At 35.2% G+C, this 14,940-nt stretch overlaps 2 protein-coding genes and 1 pseudogene across 2 annotated transcripts; all 3 read left to right on the plus strand.

Annotated features, from left to right (window-relative positions):
* Positions 1-1,416: 1,416 nt before the first annotated feature.
* LOC148923760 (uncharacterized) lies at positions 1,417-3,752 on the plus strand (annotated as a pseudogene).
* Positions 3,753-8,239: 4,487 nt separating this feature from the next.
* Positions 8,240-9,644, plus strand: LOC125208061 (stemmadenine O-acetyltransferase-like). The gene has a single exon (XM_048107610.2). It carries the CDS (start codon positions 8,253-8,255, stop codon positions 9,480-9,482), a length of 1,230 nt encoding a protein of 409 aa, XP_047963567.1. The 5' UTR covers positions 8,240-8,252; the 3' UTR covers positions 9,483-9,644.
* A 2,792-nt stretch (positions 9,645-12,436) lies between these two features.
* On the plus strand, positions 12,437-13,850 carry LOC125204871 (stemmadenine O-acetyltransferase-like). The gene has a single exon (XM_048103628.2). The coding sequence runs from the start codon at positions 12,620-12,622 to the stop codon at positions 13,814-13,816; it is 1,197 nt and encodes a 398-aa protein (XP_047959585.2). The 5' UTR covers positions 12,437-12,619; the 3' UTR covers positions 13,817-13,850.
* The last annotated feature ends 1,090 nt before the right edge of the window (positions 13,851-14,940 follow it).

Consider the following 14,940-nt stretch of genomic DNA (forward strand, 5'->3'; position numbering starts at 1 on the left):
AAGTTAGATCTAACTATTGCTTTTAATTTCTGAGTGCTTTCTTATCTGGAGTTGTTAATTTGAAGTTGCAGTTATGTTTAGTCAAATTTCCGTGCATGAGTTTCTTTTCTACGCCGTGATTACCACCTTGCATGTCAGTCAGTAGAAGTAAGGTTGCAGTTTCACCGTTTAATTTAAGTTTGAGCATTTTAATCGATGGATCTTGAGCTTGAGTTTATGAATCTGAAGTTTATATATGGTGTTTGTGTTCATATGATTTTTGTCAATACTTGGTGAAGAAGAAAACGTCAAAATCAACTTTAGTTTGGACCACTTTTACTTTTAAGTTACTTTTGCTTTTGTTCCCTACTTTTCAGTTGTACTATCCAGACCTGTCAGAGAGCCCCAGCCACCAGATATACCTTGTTGTCTAATTTTCCTCTTTTAGTAACTGTCTACTTTCCATATGCATCTGAGACACATTGTCCCCTATTTTCACGAACACCACCACATGCCTGTTATTTTCACGCCTACTAGTCAGTAGAGTACCACCTTTATTTCTCGCCTAGGTAAAATCTCAACCCAAGCGTGGTAGCTAACCAAAACACCCAGGAAAGTCACCGCAGTTATCAAAACGTGTCCATCCTCGTGGGATTCGACCCCTACCTCCATTATACTAATCATTAGAAGTGGGTTGAGGAAACTTGTTTGAAGCCAGGTCCCGGTTGTCGTACCAATGACTCAGCTGGGTCGGGAATCTCTTCCTGATCAGTTGGATACACTCCAAATTGCATACGTAAAACTAGGGAAAGAACCTGGAACCATCAGGGGCCCATGGCCCCCCATGAATTTTGTAAAATAACTAGGGGTATTTTGGTAATTTCACTATATGTACATAATAAAGGTATAAATATGACCTAAACTACACGTATACTCATATTCAATTACTTTTGCCTCAATTACTTTGCCTCTCCTATAGGCAAAGTATTTGTGATAGCCGATTAAAATATATTTTACTTATTATAATTATTTAGATTTTTGTAAGTATGTGTGATAGCCGATTAAAATATATTTTACTTATTATAATTGTTTAGATTTCTGTAAGTATTTGTGATAGCCGATTAAAATATATTTTACTTATTATAATTGTTTAGATTTTTGGAGTTGTGATGTGAAAAAAAACTACTAAATAACAAATAATTTGATTTACTGATTTCTGTCTTGTGCTGTGAGATTCACTTCAAACACCAAAGTTTTTGAATTGTTGAATATGATCATACGAAATAGAGATTATATTAGATTCGACACTTAATGCGTTTTAGTTTTATACTTTAATTTATCAAGAATATTAACTGGCTAACTGCAGTAATTATTAGATAATTTATCTATTGTTTTAGATTAATAAAGTTTATTATATGTTGAATTATAATTAGGTAAATGGAACGTTATTTCAAGAAAGTTTCTCCTAGTCTTGAAGTTTCATCTTCGCCGGTTAGTAGACCTCCACATACTGAACCACAAGAATTATAGAATGAAGAGAAAAGTGAAGTCGATCTAGACAATCTTCCAAGTGATCCAGGGCAACGACCGGATATAATGAGTTATCCACCAAACTTGATAGAACAAGTTTGTAGAGCTTACTTACTTAAAGGGCCATGTCGACCACGTGAGCATGATTTTCGTCCTACAATAAATGGAAATCGAAAACGTAAATTTGTGTCACATTGGTTTGATGAATTTAAGGGTTGGCTCGAGTATAGTACTACCAAAGAAGCAGCTTTTTGCTTGTATTGCTATCTTTTTTCGAGAGTATATGGAAATGGACAAGATGCTTTTGTGTCTGGAGGATTTAAAACATAGTGCAAAAAAGAAAGATTGAGAGATCATGTTGGAGATCATACTAGTGCTCATAATAGGTGTAGATTAGCAAGTCAAGATTTGATGAATCAAGCCCAACACATTGAGGTTGCTTTAGTAAAACAATCAACACAATCTTAGCTTGATTACCGTTGCAGATTAAATGCAACAATTATGGCTATTCGTTATCTTATCACGCAAGGCATGACTTTTCGTGGACATGATGAGTCTGAAGAATCCTTGAATCAAGGCAACTTTCTTGAGCTTTTGAAAGTTATTGCTTCTTGCAGTGAAGAGATATTTAATGTTGTACTAAAAAATGCTCCTGCAAACCTCAAATTAACTTCATCAGATATTCAGAAAGATATCGTAAATGCAATTGCTGTTGAGACAACAAAACTTATTGTGCAGGATATGGGAAATGATTTCTTCTCCATACTAGTTGATGAATGTCGAGATGTATCTATCAAAGAGCAAATGAGTGTTGTCGTACGATATGTGTACAAGAGTGGATGTGTTCTGGAATGCTTTCTTGGTCTTGTGCATGTTAGTGACACAACAACGACCTCACTTGAGAGAGCACTTGATTCCTTATTATCTACTTATGATTTAAGTGTATCTAGTTTGAGAGGTCAAGGATATGATGGTGCAAGCAACATGAGAGGTGAGCTCAAAGGACTGAAAACTTTGATACTAAAGAGGAACGCAAGTGCTTATTATGTACATTGTTTTGCTCACCAGCTTCAACTCACAATTGTTGTTGCTAAAAAACATACAAGTATTGGGTCTTTTTATAATACTATCGCTCATTTATGTAACACTGCTGGAGGTTCTTGTAAGCGCAGAGATATACTTCGGGAGAGACAAAGAGAAAAGATTATTGAAAGGATTGCAAGTGATGAAGTTAACACTAGAAGAGGATTGAATCAAGAAATGTCATTGAAGCGGCCTGGAGATACTCGGTGGAGTTCACATTATGGTACTCTCATAAACTTGATAAATTTATTTTCTTCTGTTGTTGATGTTATTGAGTATGTTGAGGAGAATGGTACTGATGATTCAACGAGGGCTGAAGCTGTTGATGTGTCAGAAATTATAACTCGTTTTGAGTTTGTCTTTGTGTTACATCTTATGAAACAAATCTTGGGAATCACACATGAATTGTTAATGCAATGAATCTTGTTAAGGTGACAAAATTACGTTTGCAAACAATGAGAGAAAAAGGTTGGGAGCTTTTGCTTACTGATGTTTCAAAGTTTTGTAGCGAACATAACATAGCTCTGCTTGACATGGAAGATGAGTTTGTACCTCAAAGAAGAGTAAGACGGGGAGCTGAGAAAACGAAGAATCTCCACCATTATCGAGTTGAGCTATTCTATTCAGTGATTGACATGCAATCTCAAGAGTTGAATCAACGTTTTGATGAAGTCAACACATATTTACTTTTATGCATGACATGTTTCGATCCTAGAGATTCATTTTCTGCATTTGATTCGGAGAAGCTGCTTCATCTTGCAAGGTATTATCCATCAGAATTTTCGGAAGTTACTTTGTATGAGCTTGAAAGGAAACTTGAAACATTTATCATCGATGTGCGCATAGATGAAAATTTTTCACAGATATCAGGGATATGAGGTCTTTCACAAAAGATGGTTTCTACCAGGAAACATGAAGTTTTTCCATTGGTTTATTTGTTGATTAAGTTATCATTGATCTTACCAGTTGCCACCGCTTCGGTAGAAAGAGTTTTTTCAGCAATGAAGTTCATCAAGACTTCTCTACGCAATAGTATGGGAGACCAATTATTAAATGATTGCTTAGTTCCATATATTGAAAGAGAAGTGCTTCTTAATGTTACTAATGAAGCTATTATGCAGCGATTTCAGAAAATGAAGAATAGAAGACAAATGTTATGATGTAGTTTCAATTTTTGAACATTGAATTTTTTTATAATAATATTTATGTTTTATTTTTTAAAAAAATTCTTGGGGCCCCCAGCTCCGAATTCCTGGCTTCGCCACTGGTTATAGGTAGCAATCTACAAATTATGTGCTTTGGGAGAAGATATAGTTTTATGTATGTGATAGCTTAGTAACTCTAGAGACCGTAATTCAAGAAAGTCCTTTGGATATTAGCTTTTGATTGTGGTTCCTAAAATTCTGCATTCCTGAGTTTGTTTTGTATTATTTGTTTTTATTTATTATTATTTCTTTCTTTCTTTTTGCCTAGTTTAATTAATCAACCCAAAAATCTCGTGTCTCTAAATAGTATATGACGCTTAGTACATAATAGACAGTTGCAATCTTATTCCTGTGTAATAGACAGTTGCAATCTTATTCCCTGTGTTCGATATCTCGGTACTGACCTTTAGCTATACTAGATCTACATTGTATATTTGCAAGTATTTTTAGCACTAATAATTAGTGCACCAAGTTTTTGGATTGATATTTATGAGTAATGAGTTTAGTTAATTTTTTATAAATGGAAATGTAATATTTTTATGGGACGAACAAAAAAGAAAAAAAAAATCATAGGACGAAGGGAATAGTACAGTATATATTTATTTTAAAATACTTTTTATGTTCCTTAAAATAGGAGATTTTGGTGACAACACAAATGCATTGGCAAGTATTAAAAGTAAAAAAGAAAAATAATTGAAATACTTATAGTGGATAATGAAACTTACGTCATCAGTTTAATGTGTGGTTAGAATTATCAATTAGGTCCCAATCCAGCGCGGCATGGGATGACCTGGTCCCAACCCATCAAGCATAATATAATAATATTTCCTCTGTTCTACAGTAGTGGGGTTATTTTTTTCAGCACTAGTTAAGAAAAATTGTGTTAAGTGAGTTACGTAAAAGTAGAATGAAGCAAGAAATGAAAATTATAGAAAGATAAAGAGAGAATAAAATAACAGAGAATAAAGCAAGAAAGAAAAAATGTGTTGACGTTTGCTTAAAAATAAAATGACTCCACTATTATAGAACATACCAAAATGGCAAAATGTCTCCATGACTGCGGAACGGAGGGAGTATATTATTAACCTGAGTCCAAAAAAATTAGACAAAGTTATAAATGGTGGGTTTTAAAGCGCAAATGGTAGAGAGAGAAGATGGTGGAAGTAGTGTTAGTGAATTGTGGGGTTAAATTTAGAATGATCTGTAAGGATAGTCAGTAGCGTATCCAGAATTTTTGATATGGGGTGCAAAAAATAATTACAGACATAAAATTTTCAAATTTAACTAATCTTTTATATTTTCTTTGTTATGTTATTTCAATTATTCTATTTTATAAAATAAAATCTTTCTCTTTATTTTTTTTATCTAAAAGTTTTATTTTAAATAAAAATAAATTATTCTACCTCCGTCCTCCAAAATTTATCCCACTTTGACTCGGCACGGGTTTTAAGAAATGTAATGAAAAATGAGTTGAAAAAATTAGTGGATTGTGGGTCTTACTTTTGTAGGAATGTAAGTAGGAATGAGTTAGTGGAATATGGAGTCTACTATCAAAAATGATAAAAAAAAAATTAAATGAGACAAATTTTAGGAAATGGACGGAAATAGAAAAATGGGACAAGTTTTCAGGAATGGAGATAGTATATAGTATCACAAAAATTATACTTACATTTGAAATATAAGTATCCATATTTTGTTACTTAGAAATATAATTATATAGATATGAATGTTACGAGGAGGTTAGTTTTATAAATATTACTTTATAATACTACTTATTTTAATTTAGTAATTTATGTTGAGTCTTTTTTGTACACTGTTGCAAAAATATACTACTATTACTTTATAGTTTATACTAGTCATATAAGTATTTATTAAAAATAATTAATGAAAAAAAATATGAAAGACTAAACTATTAAATGAAAAAAGAGCAAGCTATTGGTTAATTTAGAGAAAGGTAGGCTACAGTAAAAAGGAAAACGAGGGAAATGTGCTCAAGAGGACCAACACAGGCCTCTAGTCTGCAGTAAAAGCCCATATTCCACTAGACTACTAATGGATTTTGTTAATATAGAACGACATATATAGTATTAAAGACAAAGTTTTGGGAGTACAGTTGTACTCCTTGTTCTATACTGGATATGCCGCTGAGGATAGTATTTATTTAAAAATTTTAATATTTAGAATTGGTCTAATTTTATAGATAGATATAGCATAGGTGAATATACAGTTTCCATCCACTAGAAATAATATCGCAATTTGCTATTTTGTGACATCCCCAATTTAAATATCACTTATTTTTTTTAGGTCAATTAATTATTTATACTTTTGCGTGGCTGACTTTCATAAATGTTATATAATAATGCTAATTATAAATAAATTAGTTTGTTGTATGAATTTCAACCAAGGAAAAACCGCGTGACTTGTGCATTAAGCTACCTAATTTGTTGAATATTTCAATCATCACTATCGGGATAAATACGTATATTAATATAAACTCGTGATATGTACGTAAAATTTAATCTTAATATAGAACACAAAACTAAAAATATTGAGATCAATTTTAGATATAATTGTGGTCATTGTTATTTCTTATGTCTCTTATTAATTGTTCTTTTTTTTTAAATTTTCATCGTTCTCAATTAATTGTTTGCTTTCACTTTTTACTATAAATGATAGTAGACCACACATTCCACTAATTCATTCTATTCGTATTTTATTATAAATCTAATATATAAAAATGGAACCTATATTTCAACCCGCGTTCTTTTATATTTTTTAAAACTCGAATCAAAACGGACAATTATTAGAGAAAGGAAGAAATAATGTATTTTTAGATCATTCTAAAAAGATAATCTAAAATAATCTAAAAATAACCTCAAATCCGAATTTTTTAAAAAAGACCTAAAAACGGAGTAACTAACTGTGACAATTATAGAAAATACTACTTCACATAATATGCTAGCATCACATCGACAAATCTCATGATTTTAAACTTGGTTTTGTATTAAAATCAATTCTTATTTTTATTAAAATCTTACTAATATATTTTAATCAAATAATCCTATATAAAAATATACAGTTGGAAGGAATTCAATTTAGGGGAATTGTAAATTGAAAGTTGCAAGTTTTATTTGAATTAATGAATAAATTAATTAATGGAAAAACCAAACCGCACTATTGGGATAACCGGATAAGTGAAGAAAATGTTAATATGCCACACTATTTTTTTATTATGAATGTGATGTTGCACTATGATATATACCTTCCACATGTCTAGATCATGGTTTCCGATTTCCAGAAAGGAAAGACTATACTATATCACTAAAGTAAAGATACTTGTTACATTATTATTACACGTGAGGCATTGTTCTTGTCCATTTAGCAATATTAAGAGTTACTCCCTCTGTCACTCCAAGCTAGGAAGATATTCTTTTTAGGTGGTACAAAATTTTTTGCAATTTTATCTTATACTTTGTCACCATTTAATTCGATAATGTTTTATAAAAATAATAAAAATTGGATTGAAAAAGTTAGTGGCACATAAGTCGTACTTTTATATACTATTAGTTTTACAAAAAAATGTGCATGAAAATGAATTATTGGAATGTGAAATCCACTATAAAAAATGATAAAAGTAAAAGGTGACAAATTTTTAGGATGAATGAAAATGGATATAATCGACAAATTTCAGTGACACAGAGAGTATGTGTTAAAGTGGAGAAAGTAATGTATGAGAAAGTGAATAATTTTTTTAAAAAAAGACGATTTTAGTTTTAGTAATGGATTATTTTTGTTGAGACAAATAAAAAAAAAACTTAATCATCTTAAATGAGAAAGAGAGAATACTACTGAGTTCAAAATTCACCAACTAGAATGAGTTATATATGTAACGAAATATTGGAAAATAATTTATTTAACCTATATATGCCTTTTTCTCCTTTAGGAGAGAAAAAACTTCTTCCATCTCAAAAATAAAATTCTAAAAGAAATTTCGAGGCTAGTGTTCATAATTAAATTTGAATCACTCTTATAAAATTACTATTTAATTAAATAAAGCCCATGGAAATGGATCCAAACTTGCTTAAATTGACTTGATTGCATTAAACTAGCTACATTTTAATCATGATAAAAACAAATTAAAATACTATCCAATTTTATAACTTTTCAGTCATGAAATCGTTACTCAAAAATAAAAAAAAAATCTAAAAAAAACTTTCGAGGCTAGTGATCATAATTAAATTTGAATCACTCTTAATTAAATAAATCCCATTCAAACATGCTTACATTGACTTGATTACAATAAACTAGCTACATCTTAATCATAAGACAGATTAATAATACTTGTAACTTTCCAGTCACGAAATTGTTACTCACACGGTGACACTTATAAAAGTGTCATCTACGCGTGGATAAAAGAAACCAAAACCACTTGATCACTTCAATTTTCCCACAAAAATGGAGATTGAAACAAACATAATCTCCACAGAGACCATCAAGCCATCTACTTTAACTCCTAAATCACTAGAAAAACACCACCTCTCATTCCTAGACCAACTAGCTCCACCCTTCTTCATGCCTCTCGTCTACTTCTACTCTTCAAACCCCAAAATCCCCAATTCCCAAAAATCAAACCACCTCAAGCAATCCCTATCCAAAACCCTCTCCACCTTCTACCCCCTCGCCGGCCGCCTCGTCGGCAACCTCTACGTCCACTGCAACGACGCCGGCGCCCCCTTCTCCGAGGCCGAAGCCGACTGCGACCTCTCACACGTCATCACCAATCCAAACCCTGAACACATGACCAAATTTCTCCCTTTCGCACTCAACCAATTCCTTGATCTCTGCATGGCCGTTCAAGCCACCTTTTTCCGGTGCGGCGGCGTCGCCGTCGGCCTCTTAGTCTCCCACAAAATCGCCGACGCGATCTCCTTCTTCTCCTTCGCCAATTCCTGGGCGGCCGCCGCTGCCTCTCCGCCCCCAAAATTCGACGCAGCCGCCTATTTCCCGCCGCAAGACATTTCCGTTTACAAACCCACCGCCGGAATGATGAAGGAAGAGATCGCCACCAAAATTTTCACATTTCCGGCGAAGAAAATCGAGATTCTCCGGGAACGATACGCCGGCGCCGGAGATGACTTGCAGCAGCGGCGGCCGACTCGGGTTGAAGCCCTGTCGACGTTTATATGGACCAGATTCATATCCGCAAGCGGTTTAAAAGCTGAGGCGGGTAAGATCTACACGGTTCAGCACGCGATTAACCTTCGGACCCGGACCGACCCGCCCCTGCCCGAATACCATTTCGGGAACATATTCCGGATGGCGATAGCTAAGCCGGCGGTTGGGGGCAGCGGCGTGGAGCTGGTGCGGAGAGTGCGGGAAGCCATTGAAGCTGTGGAGGGCGGGGAGCATTTGGGTTCGTTGAAGGAGAAAATGGGTCAAGTCGACAAGGGCGAGCTGGTTAGCTTCAGCTTCACGAGTTTGTGTAGGCTTCCCGTTTATGAGGCGGATTTCGGGTGGGGCAAACCGGTCTGGGTTGGATCGCCCGGGCTCTCTTACAAAAATTCGGTTATTTTTAAGGATACAAGAAATGGAGATGGAATCGAGGCGTGGGTTAGTTTGAAGAGAGATGATATGGAGAAATTCGAGGCTGATTTGGAGTTGCAGAAGCTTCTTTTTACGTCATAAACGTATTTCAAATTTCGATTCACATAGTAATTCGTAGTTACATTATCTTTCTTTTGTTTTGATCTTGCAAAGTTTGCATCCCTAGCTAGCTTATGTTGTCTTGAAAAATTTCTTTGTTGTATATGCTTTGTATTAATTTGATGCATAACAATGTGAATTACTCCTTTCAAATATTGAATTCTATCGTTGATTCCATCTCATGTTAATTAAACTAAGAAATCGATGCAATGACTGTTGTGGTGCATTAATTTAGTAAACATATGGGCCTGATGACAGGGAACTAAACATATTGTCTGAAGAATTTTTTTCTAACGCTCGATCTATTATTAAATCAAGATTTATGGTAATGTATTAGTATTATTTAAGCATATTATTCATACATATATTATGCATTTAATTGCTTTCTTAGAATTATACCTACGCAGTACGCATAATATTCTATAGATCCACAGTTTGTTAAAATGGAATATAATTTGTACAATCTCCAAAATCAGACGCTTGTTTGCTTTTGTTGAAGAATTATCTTGTTATCAACTTCTGATCATCTGACATATTCCCATGAATTAGGACTCCATCCGTGTCAAATGTTATAAGGATTATTCCATATGTGTGAATATGAGACGGAGCTTGTCTTAGACCATGTAGCATGTTAGGATTTTGAGATTTTCAATTCGGATCACATATGATATGATTAGCTTTTGGTTATAGTACAGATAATAGGAAATAAATAGTTTCATTAATAAAGTAAAAAAAAAAATACTTAAATACGAATAATTGTACACGTAAATACACAAACTTTGGAATTTGTCTTAAATTCCACTAATTTCTTCTTATCCCTCCTCGTGAAAGTCGTTAAAGTGGTATGAACGAAGGATGATTAGATTTCACAAGTGATGAAGATTAGCTTCTACTTTGCTGGTACCAGTTGTGTGAAGCGGATTTTAGTTAGGGGCAAATCAATGATACATTCAAGATTTTGCATTTCGGTTTGCGTCGTAAAACGTCGATGCATGCACCTGTGACCTGCCAGAGTGTGAAAATGAAACAATTTAGCCATCGATGGATTAGATTTAATTGTAGACACCTTCTACACCTTCCGTCCCACTCAAAATGTCTACAGAATTTTAATAGAGAAAAAAAATAATTGAATATTTTAATATGAACCTTAGACAAATTAAAAAGAAAGATGGATAATCTTAAATAGGACGGAGGGATAATTACTTAGTATAATCAAACGTTGAGTTTTGAAATGTCAGTATTACAGAGAAAATTGTTTTAGCTAGCCAAATTATAATTATACTACTATGAATTAAAATAGATGGGAATAAATTTGGATTTTCAAAGAGCATATATTCAACGAGCAATATCAAGTCCCGGATACATGAATAAACAACAATTTTTTTCTTTACATATAGTAGTGGACCCAATTATTTTTATAATGTTTGTTAAATTAATTTGATTGAATAATTGAGAATGTGAAGAAGATTCATAGAGGAAGAGGATAGATATTTTTTAATCAATTTATGATCGTGTCTTGCCCAATTATAATATGGTGGTCCCCCTCAATTCACAAAGTATATATACACAAAAAGTAAATAAGTAAAGAATTTAATAACCATTTGATTTAATTTCTGTAAACAATAATAATCTCGCGAAACGGGTTACCCGCGGGTATCCGCACCCGACAAGTCGGGTACCCGTACCCGATTTTAGCTAAATTGTTGTCCCGATACCCGCCCCGCGACGTACCGGGATTACCCGATACCCGTGTCGGGTATCCCGTACCCGACATTGCGGGTACCCGTACCCGACCCGAAATCCTAATAAAAAATTTGAAAACCATAACAACCGTCTATGTTCCCTAATTTACTTTATTAATATCAATGGTAAACGTTGAATATATTGGGAATAAAAGGTAGGGAACACTCTATAGCTAGTTCGGTGAGTTTTCAATTGTATGTTCGTTGGAATATATAAATGTTTCAAAAGAATTCTTAGATAAAGTACTTCCATTGTTCCACCTTAATAGAGACATTTCATTTTCTGACTCATTTTGGAAAAATAATAATAGAAATACTCTTCTCTACATTATTATCTCTCTTACTTTATTTTTCCTCCATTCTAACTATATATTTTTAATTTTTCAAAATGAGTGCGTATAAGGCTATTATTATTTAACTATTTACTTGTTTTTTTTTCTACTTTAACTATTTGAAACACGTCTATTAATATGGAACGGAGGGAGTATTAAAAGATGGAATATGGCTAATACTAATAATAACGGGTATTATCGGGACTAAGGGGTAACCCGCGCGGGTAGTGGGTATACCCGCTACCCGTAAAACTCTAAAACGCATTACCCGATCCCGCCCCGTTTCCCGTTATCGTCGGGTAGTGGGTACCCAATACCAGGCGGGTAGCGGGTCGAGATGGGAATTACCCATTACCCGCTACCCATTTTGCCACCCCTATACCATAGCATCAATAAACTAATATCATCATAACATATAAATGCATTAGTTTCAAAAAAGTATCACAAAAAACAATCAATGTTATCCTACTAATTAGGATATCACTGGATAAAATATCATAGCATGCCCAAACAATATTTTTTTAACTAAAAATAAACATCTTTATCGAACAGTTATAAATATAATAAACCGAACATATCAGTCAACAAACACATATTTATCTCAAAAAAATGATTTAACGCACTCTTATTTCCCTGCGCATACAATAATACCTTTAAGATGATAATGCAAAATCTTTATGACAATTATTAGATCTTATGGGTAATAAATAGGTCTAATTTCTGTGCTTATACCCCTCACTCTAATACTATCTATCCTCCAAGTGTATATTCTATATTGATTGAGATTGAGACGCTAACATTTTGAACATCACTTTTTTTTTTCAATGGATATATAAATAGAAACTTTCACAAACCGTATCATAATGGATTCAAGTCCGAAACTTCTGGCAGCTTCAAACATTATCATTCTACCAATAGACCAATGCACGCGCACACACATTTTGAACTCAATTATTTAGATGTGAGGAGGCTGCGTTCGCACCTATATAATTCTTGTGTTGTGGTGAGAAGAAAACCAATAACCATCAAAATAAGTTTTTGAGTTATGGAGATTGAAACAAGAGTAATTTCAATTGAAACCATCAAACCATCTTCTCCAACCCCAAAATCACTCCAAAAACACTACCTTTCCTTTCTTGATCAAATCTTTGCTCCAGTCTTGATGCCCATCATCTACTTCTACTCATCAAACCCCAAAATCTCCCAATCCCAATTTTCAAACCACCTCAAACAATCCCTCTCCAAAACCCTCTCCCTCTACTACCCCCTCGCCGGCCGCCTCGTCGGCAACCTCTACGTCCACTGCAACGACGCCGGCGTCCCCTTCGCCGAAGCCGAAGCCAACTGCACCCTCTCTCAAGCCGTCACCAATCCACACCCCCAAAACACCTACAAATTCGCAATCCCCCCCAAAACCCTAGGCCTTTGCATGGCCGTTCAAGCCACCTACTTCCGCTGCGGCGGCGTCGCCGTCGCAATCTCGATATCCCACAAAGCGGGAGACGCTTTATCCGCCTTCATGTTCGCCAAGGCCTGGTCCTCCTCCTCGGCCACGCTGATCCCCAGGTTCGAGGCTGCAGCATATTTCCCGCCACGGGATATTCCCGTGGACAGGGCCGCCGCCTCGGACCTGACGAAAGAAGAGCACGTGGCGAGGATTTTCACTTTCCCGGAGTCAGAGATATCCGCTCTTCGGGAAAGGTACTCAACCGGTGGAGGGCGGAGGCCGAGCCGGTCCGAGGCCTTGACGGCTTTTATATGGACCCGGTTCATAGCGGCCACGGGCGCGAGATTCGACCTGAATAAAACTTATGAGCTGTTGCATTTAGTAAACCTAAGGGGCCGGGTCAACCCGCCAATGTCCAAATATAGCTTCGGGAACATATTGGGGCAAGCGAGGGCGAGTCCGGGGCCGGGAGACGACGGCGCTGAGGTTGTCCGGAAAATGCGGGAGGCGGTGAGGGCGGTGGACGGCGTTGGTAGGAATTTCATGGAAGAGAATGCGGATCTGATTGATAATGAGAATGTTGTTTGCTTGGGTTTCTCGAGCCTGGTTGGGTTTCCGGGTCATGAGGTGGATTTCGGGTTGGGGAAACCGGTTTGGATCGGGCTGGGCTGGTTTCCGTTTATGAATACGGTTTATTTATCTGATGCAAAGTGTGGTGGAATTGAGGCGTTGATTATATTGAGCAAATGTGATATGGATAAATTTGAAGCCTCATTTTTCATGAGTAATTTGTAATCAAAATTAATATAGTACTCCCTCCGTTTCTTCATAGTTGAGGCGGAACTTTTTGGCACGTAGTTTTAGAAATGAATGTTGGGTGTGCTAAATAAATAGATAAAAAAGTAAGAATGAGGAAAATATAGAGAGAATAAAGTTAGAGAGAAAAGTAATAAAGAGAAAAAAGTTGTCATATATGGAAATGACTCAACTATGATGAAACTATGAAGAAACAGAGGGAGTAGAAATAAAAAAAAATGACTCAACTATAAAGAACGGAGGGAGCGTTATTTATTTCCTTTTTACAGCATAGATATACAGTATACTTGCTATAAATGGATGATTCTGCCATGTACGATTCAATCATGTTATAAATGCCGTGTTGTTTTGATTTTCTAAGTCTGTTATGTTAACGTGTTGTACTCATCTCCATAGAATTTAATGCATTGGAGTTATGGGTGCATGCATTATTGAAGTAATGGGTCCATTTTATAATGGGCCCATCAGTCTATGCATACTGATCTCAAAATTGTGTATGCACTTTGCATCATGTGCTCTGGACTAGTAGTATTTATTAATTCCAAAATTAGAATGTGTATAAAAATATTCAACAATTTACACTAAATTTTAATTTAAATTGAATATTTTCTTGCAAAATTTTAAAAAATAATTTAAATTTGTCTTAGTGTAAATCTAAAAATTAGTATATTATTAAAACTAATTATCTAATCCATTTTGAATTTTAAATTAGCATTGGAGATGGTTTTAAAAACTTCGTCTAGAGCCTAGAGGTGTACTTAAATACGCAGACTTCTTCTCTCTCCCCTCGTGATTCGTGAAAGCCTCTGTCTATGCTCCTCAAAACGGTTAATTATAAAAAAAAGGACATCTTTAAATACTCCTAGTACTAGAAAACAAATTAAACATTAGAGCATCCGCAATGGTCGGCTAGCGACCGGCTAGCCGATTCGTCGCGCTAGCCGATCGGCTAGTCGAACCATTGCAACCGGCGAGGGCGATTTCGGCGAGCGGATCGGCGTGGGCTGGCCGAAGTGCTAGCCGATCGGCTAGCCGCCATTGTGGAGGCCCGATCGGCCAGCGCCGATTTTCATTTTTTTTTTTTTTTTTAATCATATATAAAC

The sequence above is a fragment of the Salvia hispanica genome, chromosome 6 (genome assembly GCF_029641045.1).
Source record: "Salvia hispanica isolate PSC_SH4W2 chromosome 6, Shi_PSC_v1, whole genome shotgun sequence".
Lineage (NCBI taxonomy): Eukaryota > Viridiplantae > Streptophyta > Magnoliopsida > Lamiales > Lamiaceae > Salvia > Salvia hispanica.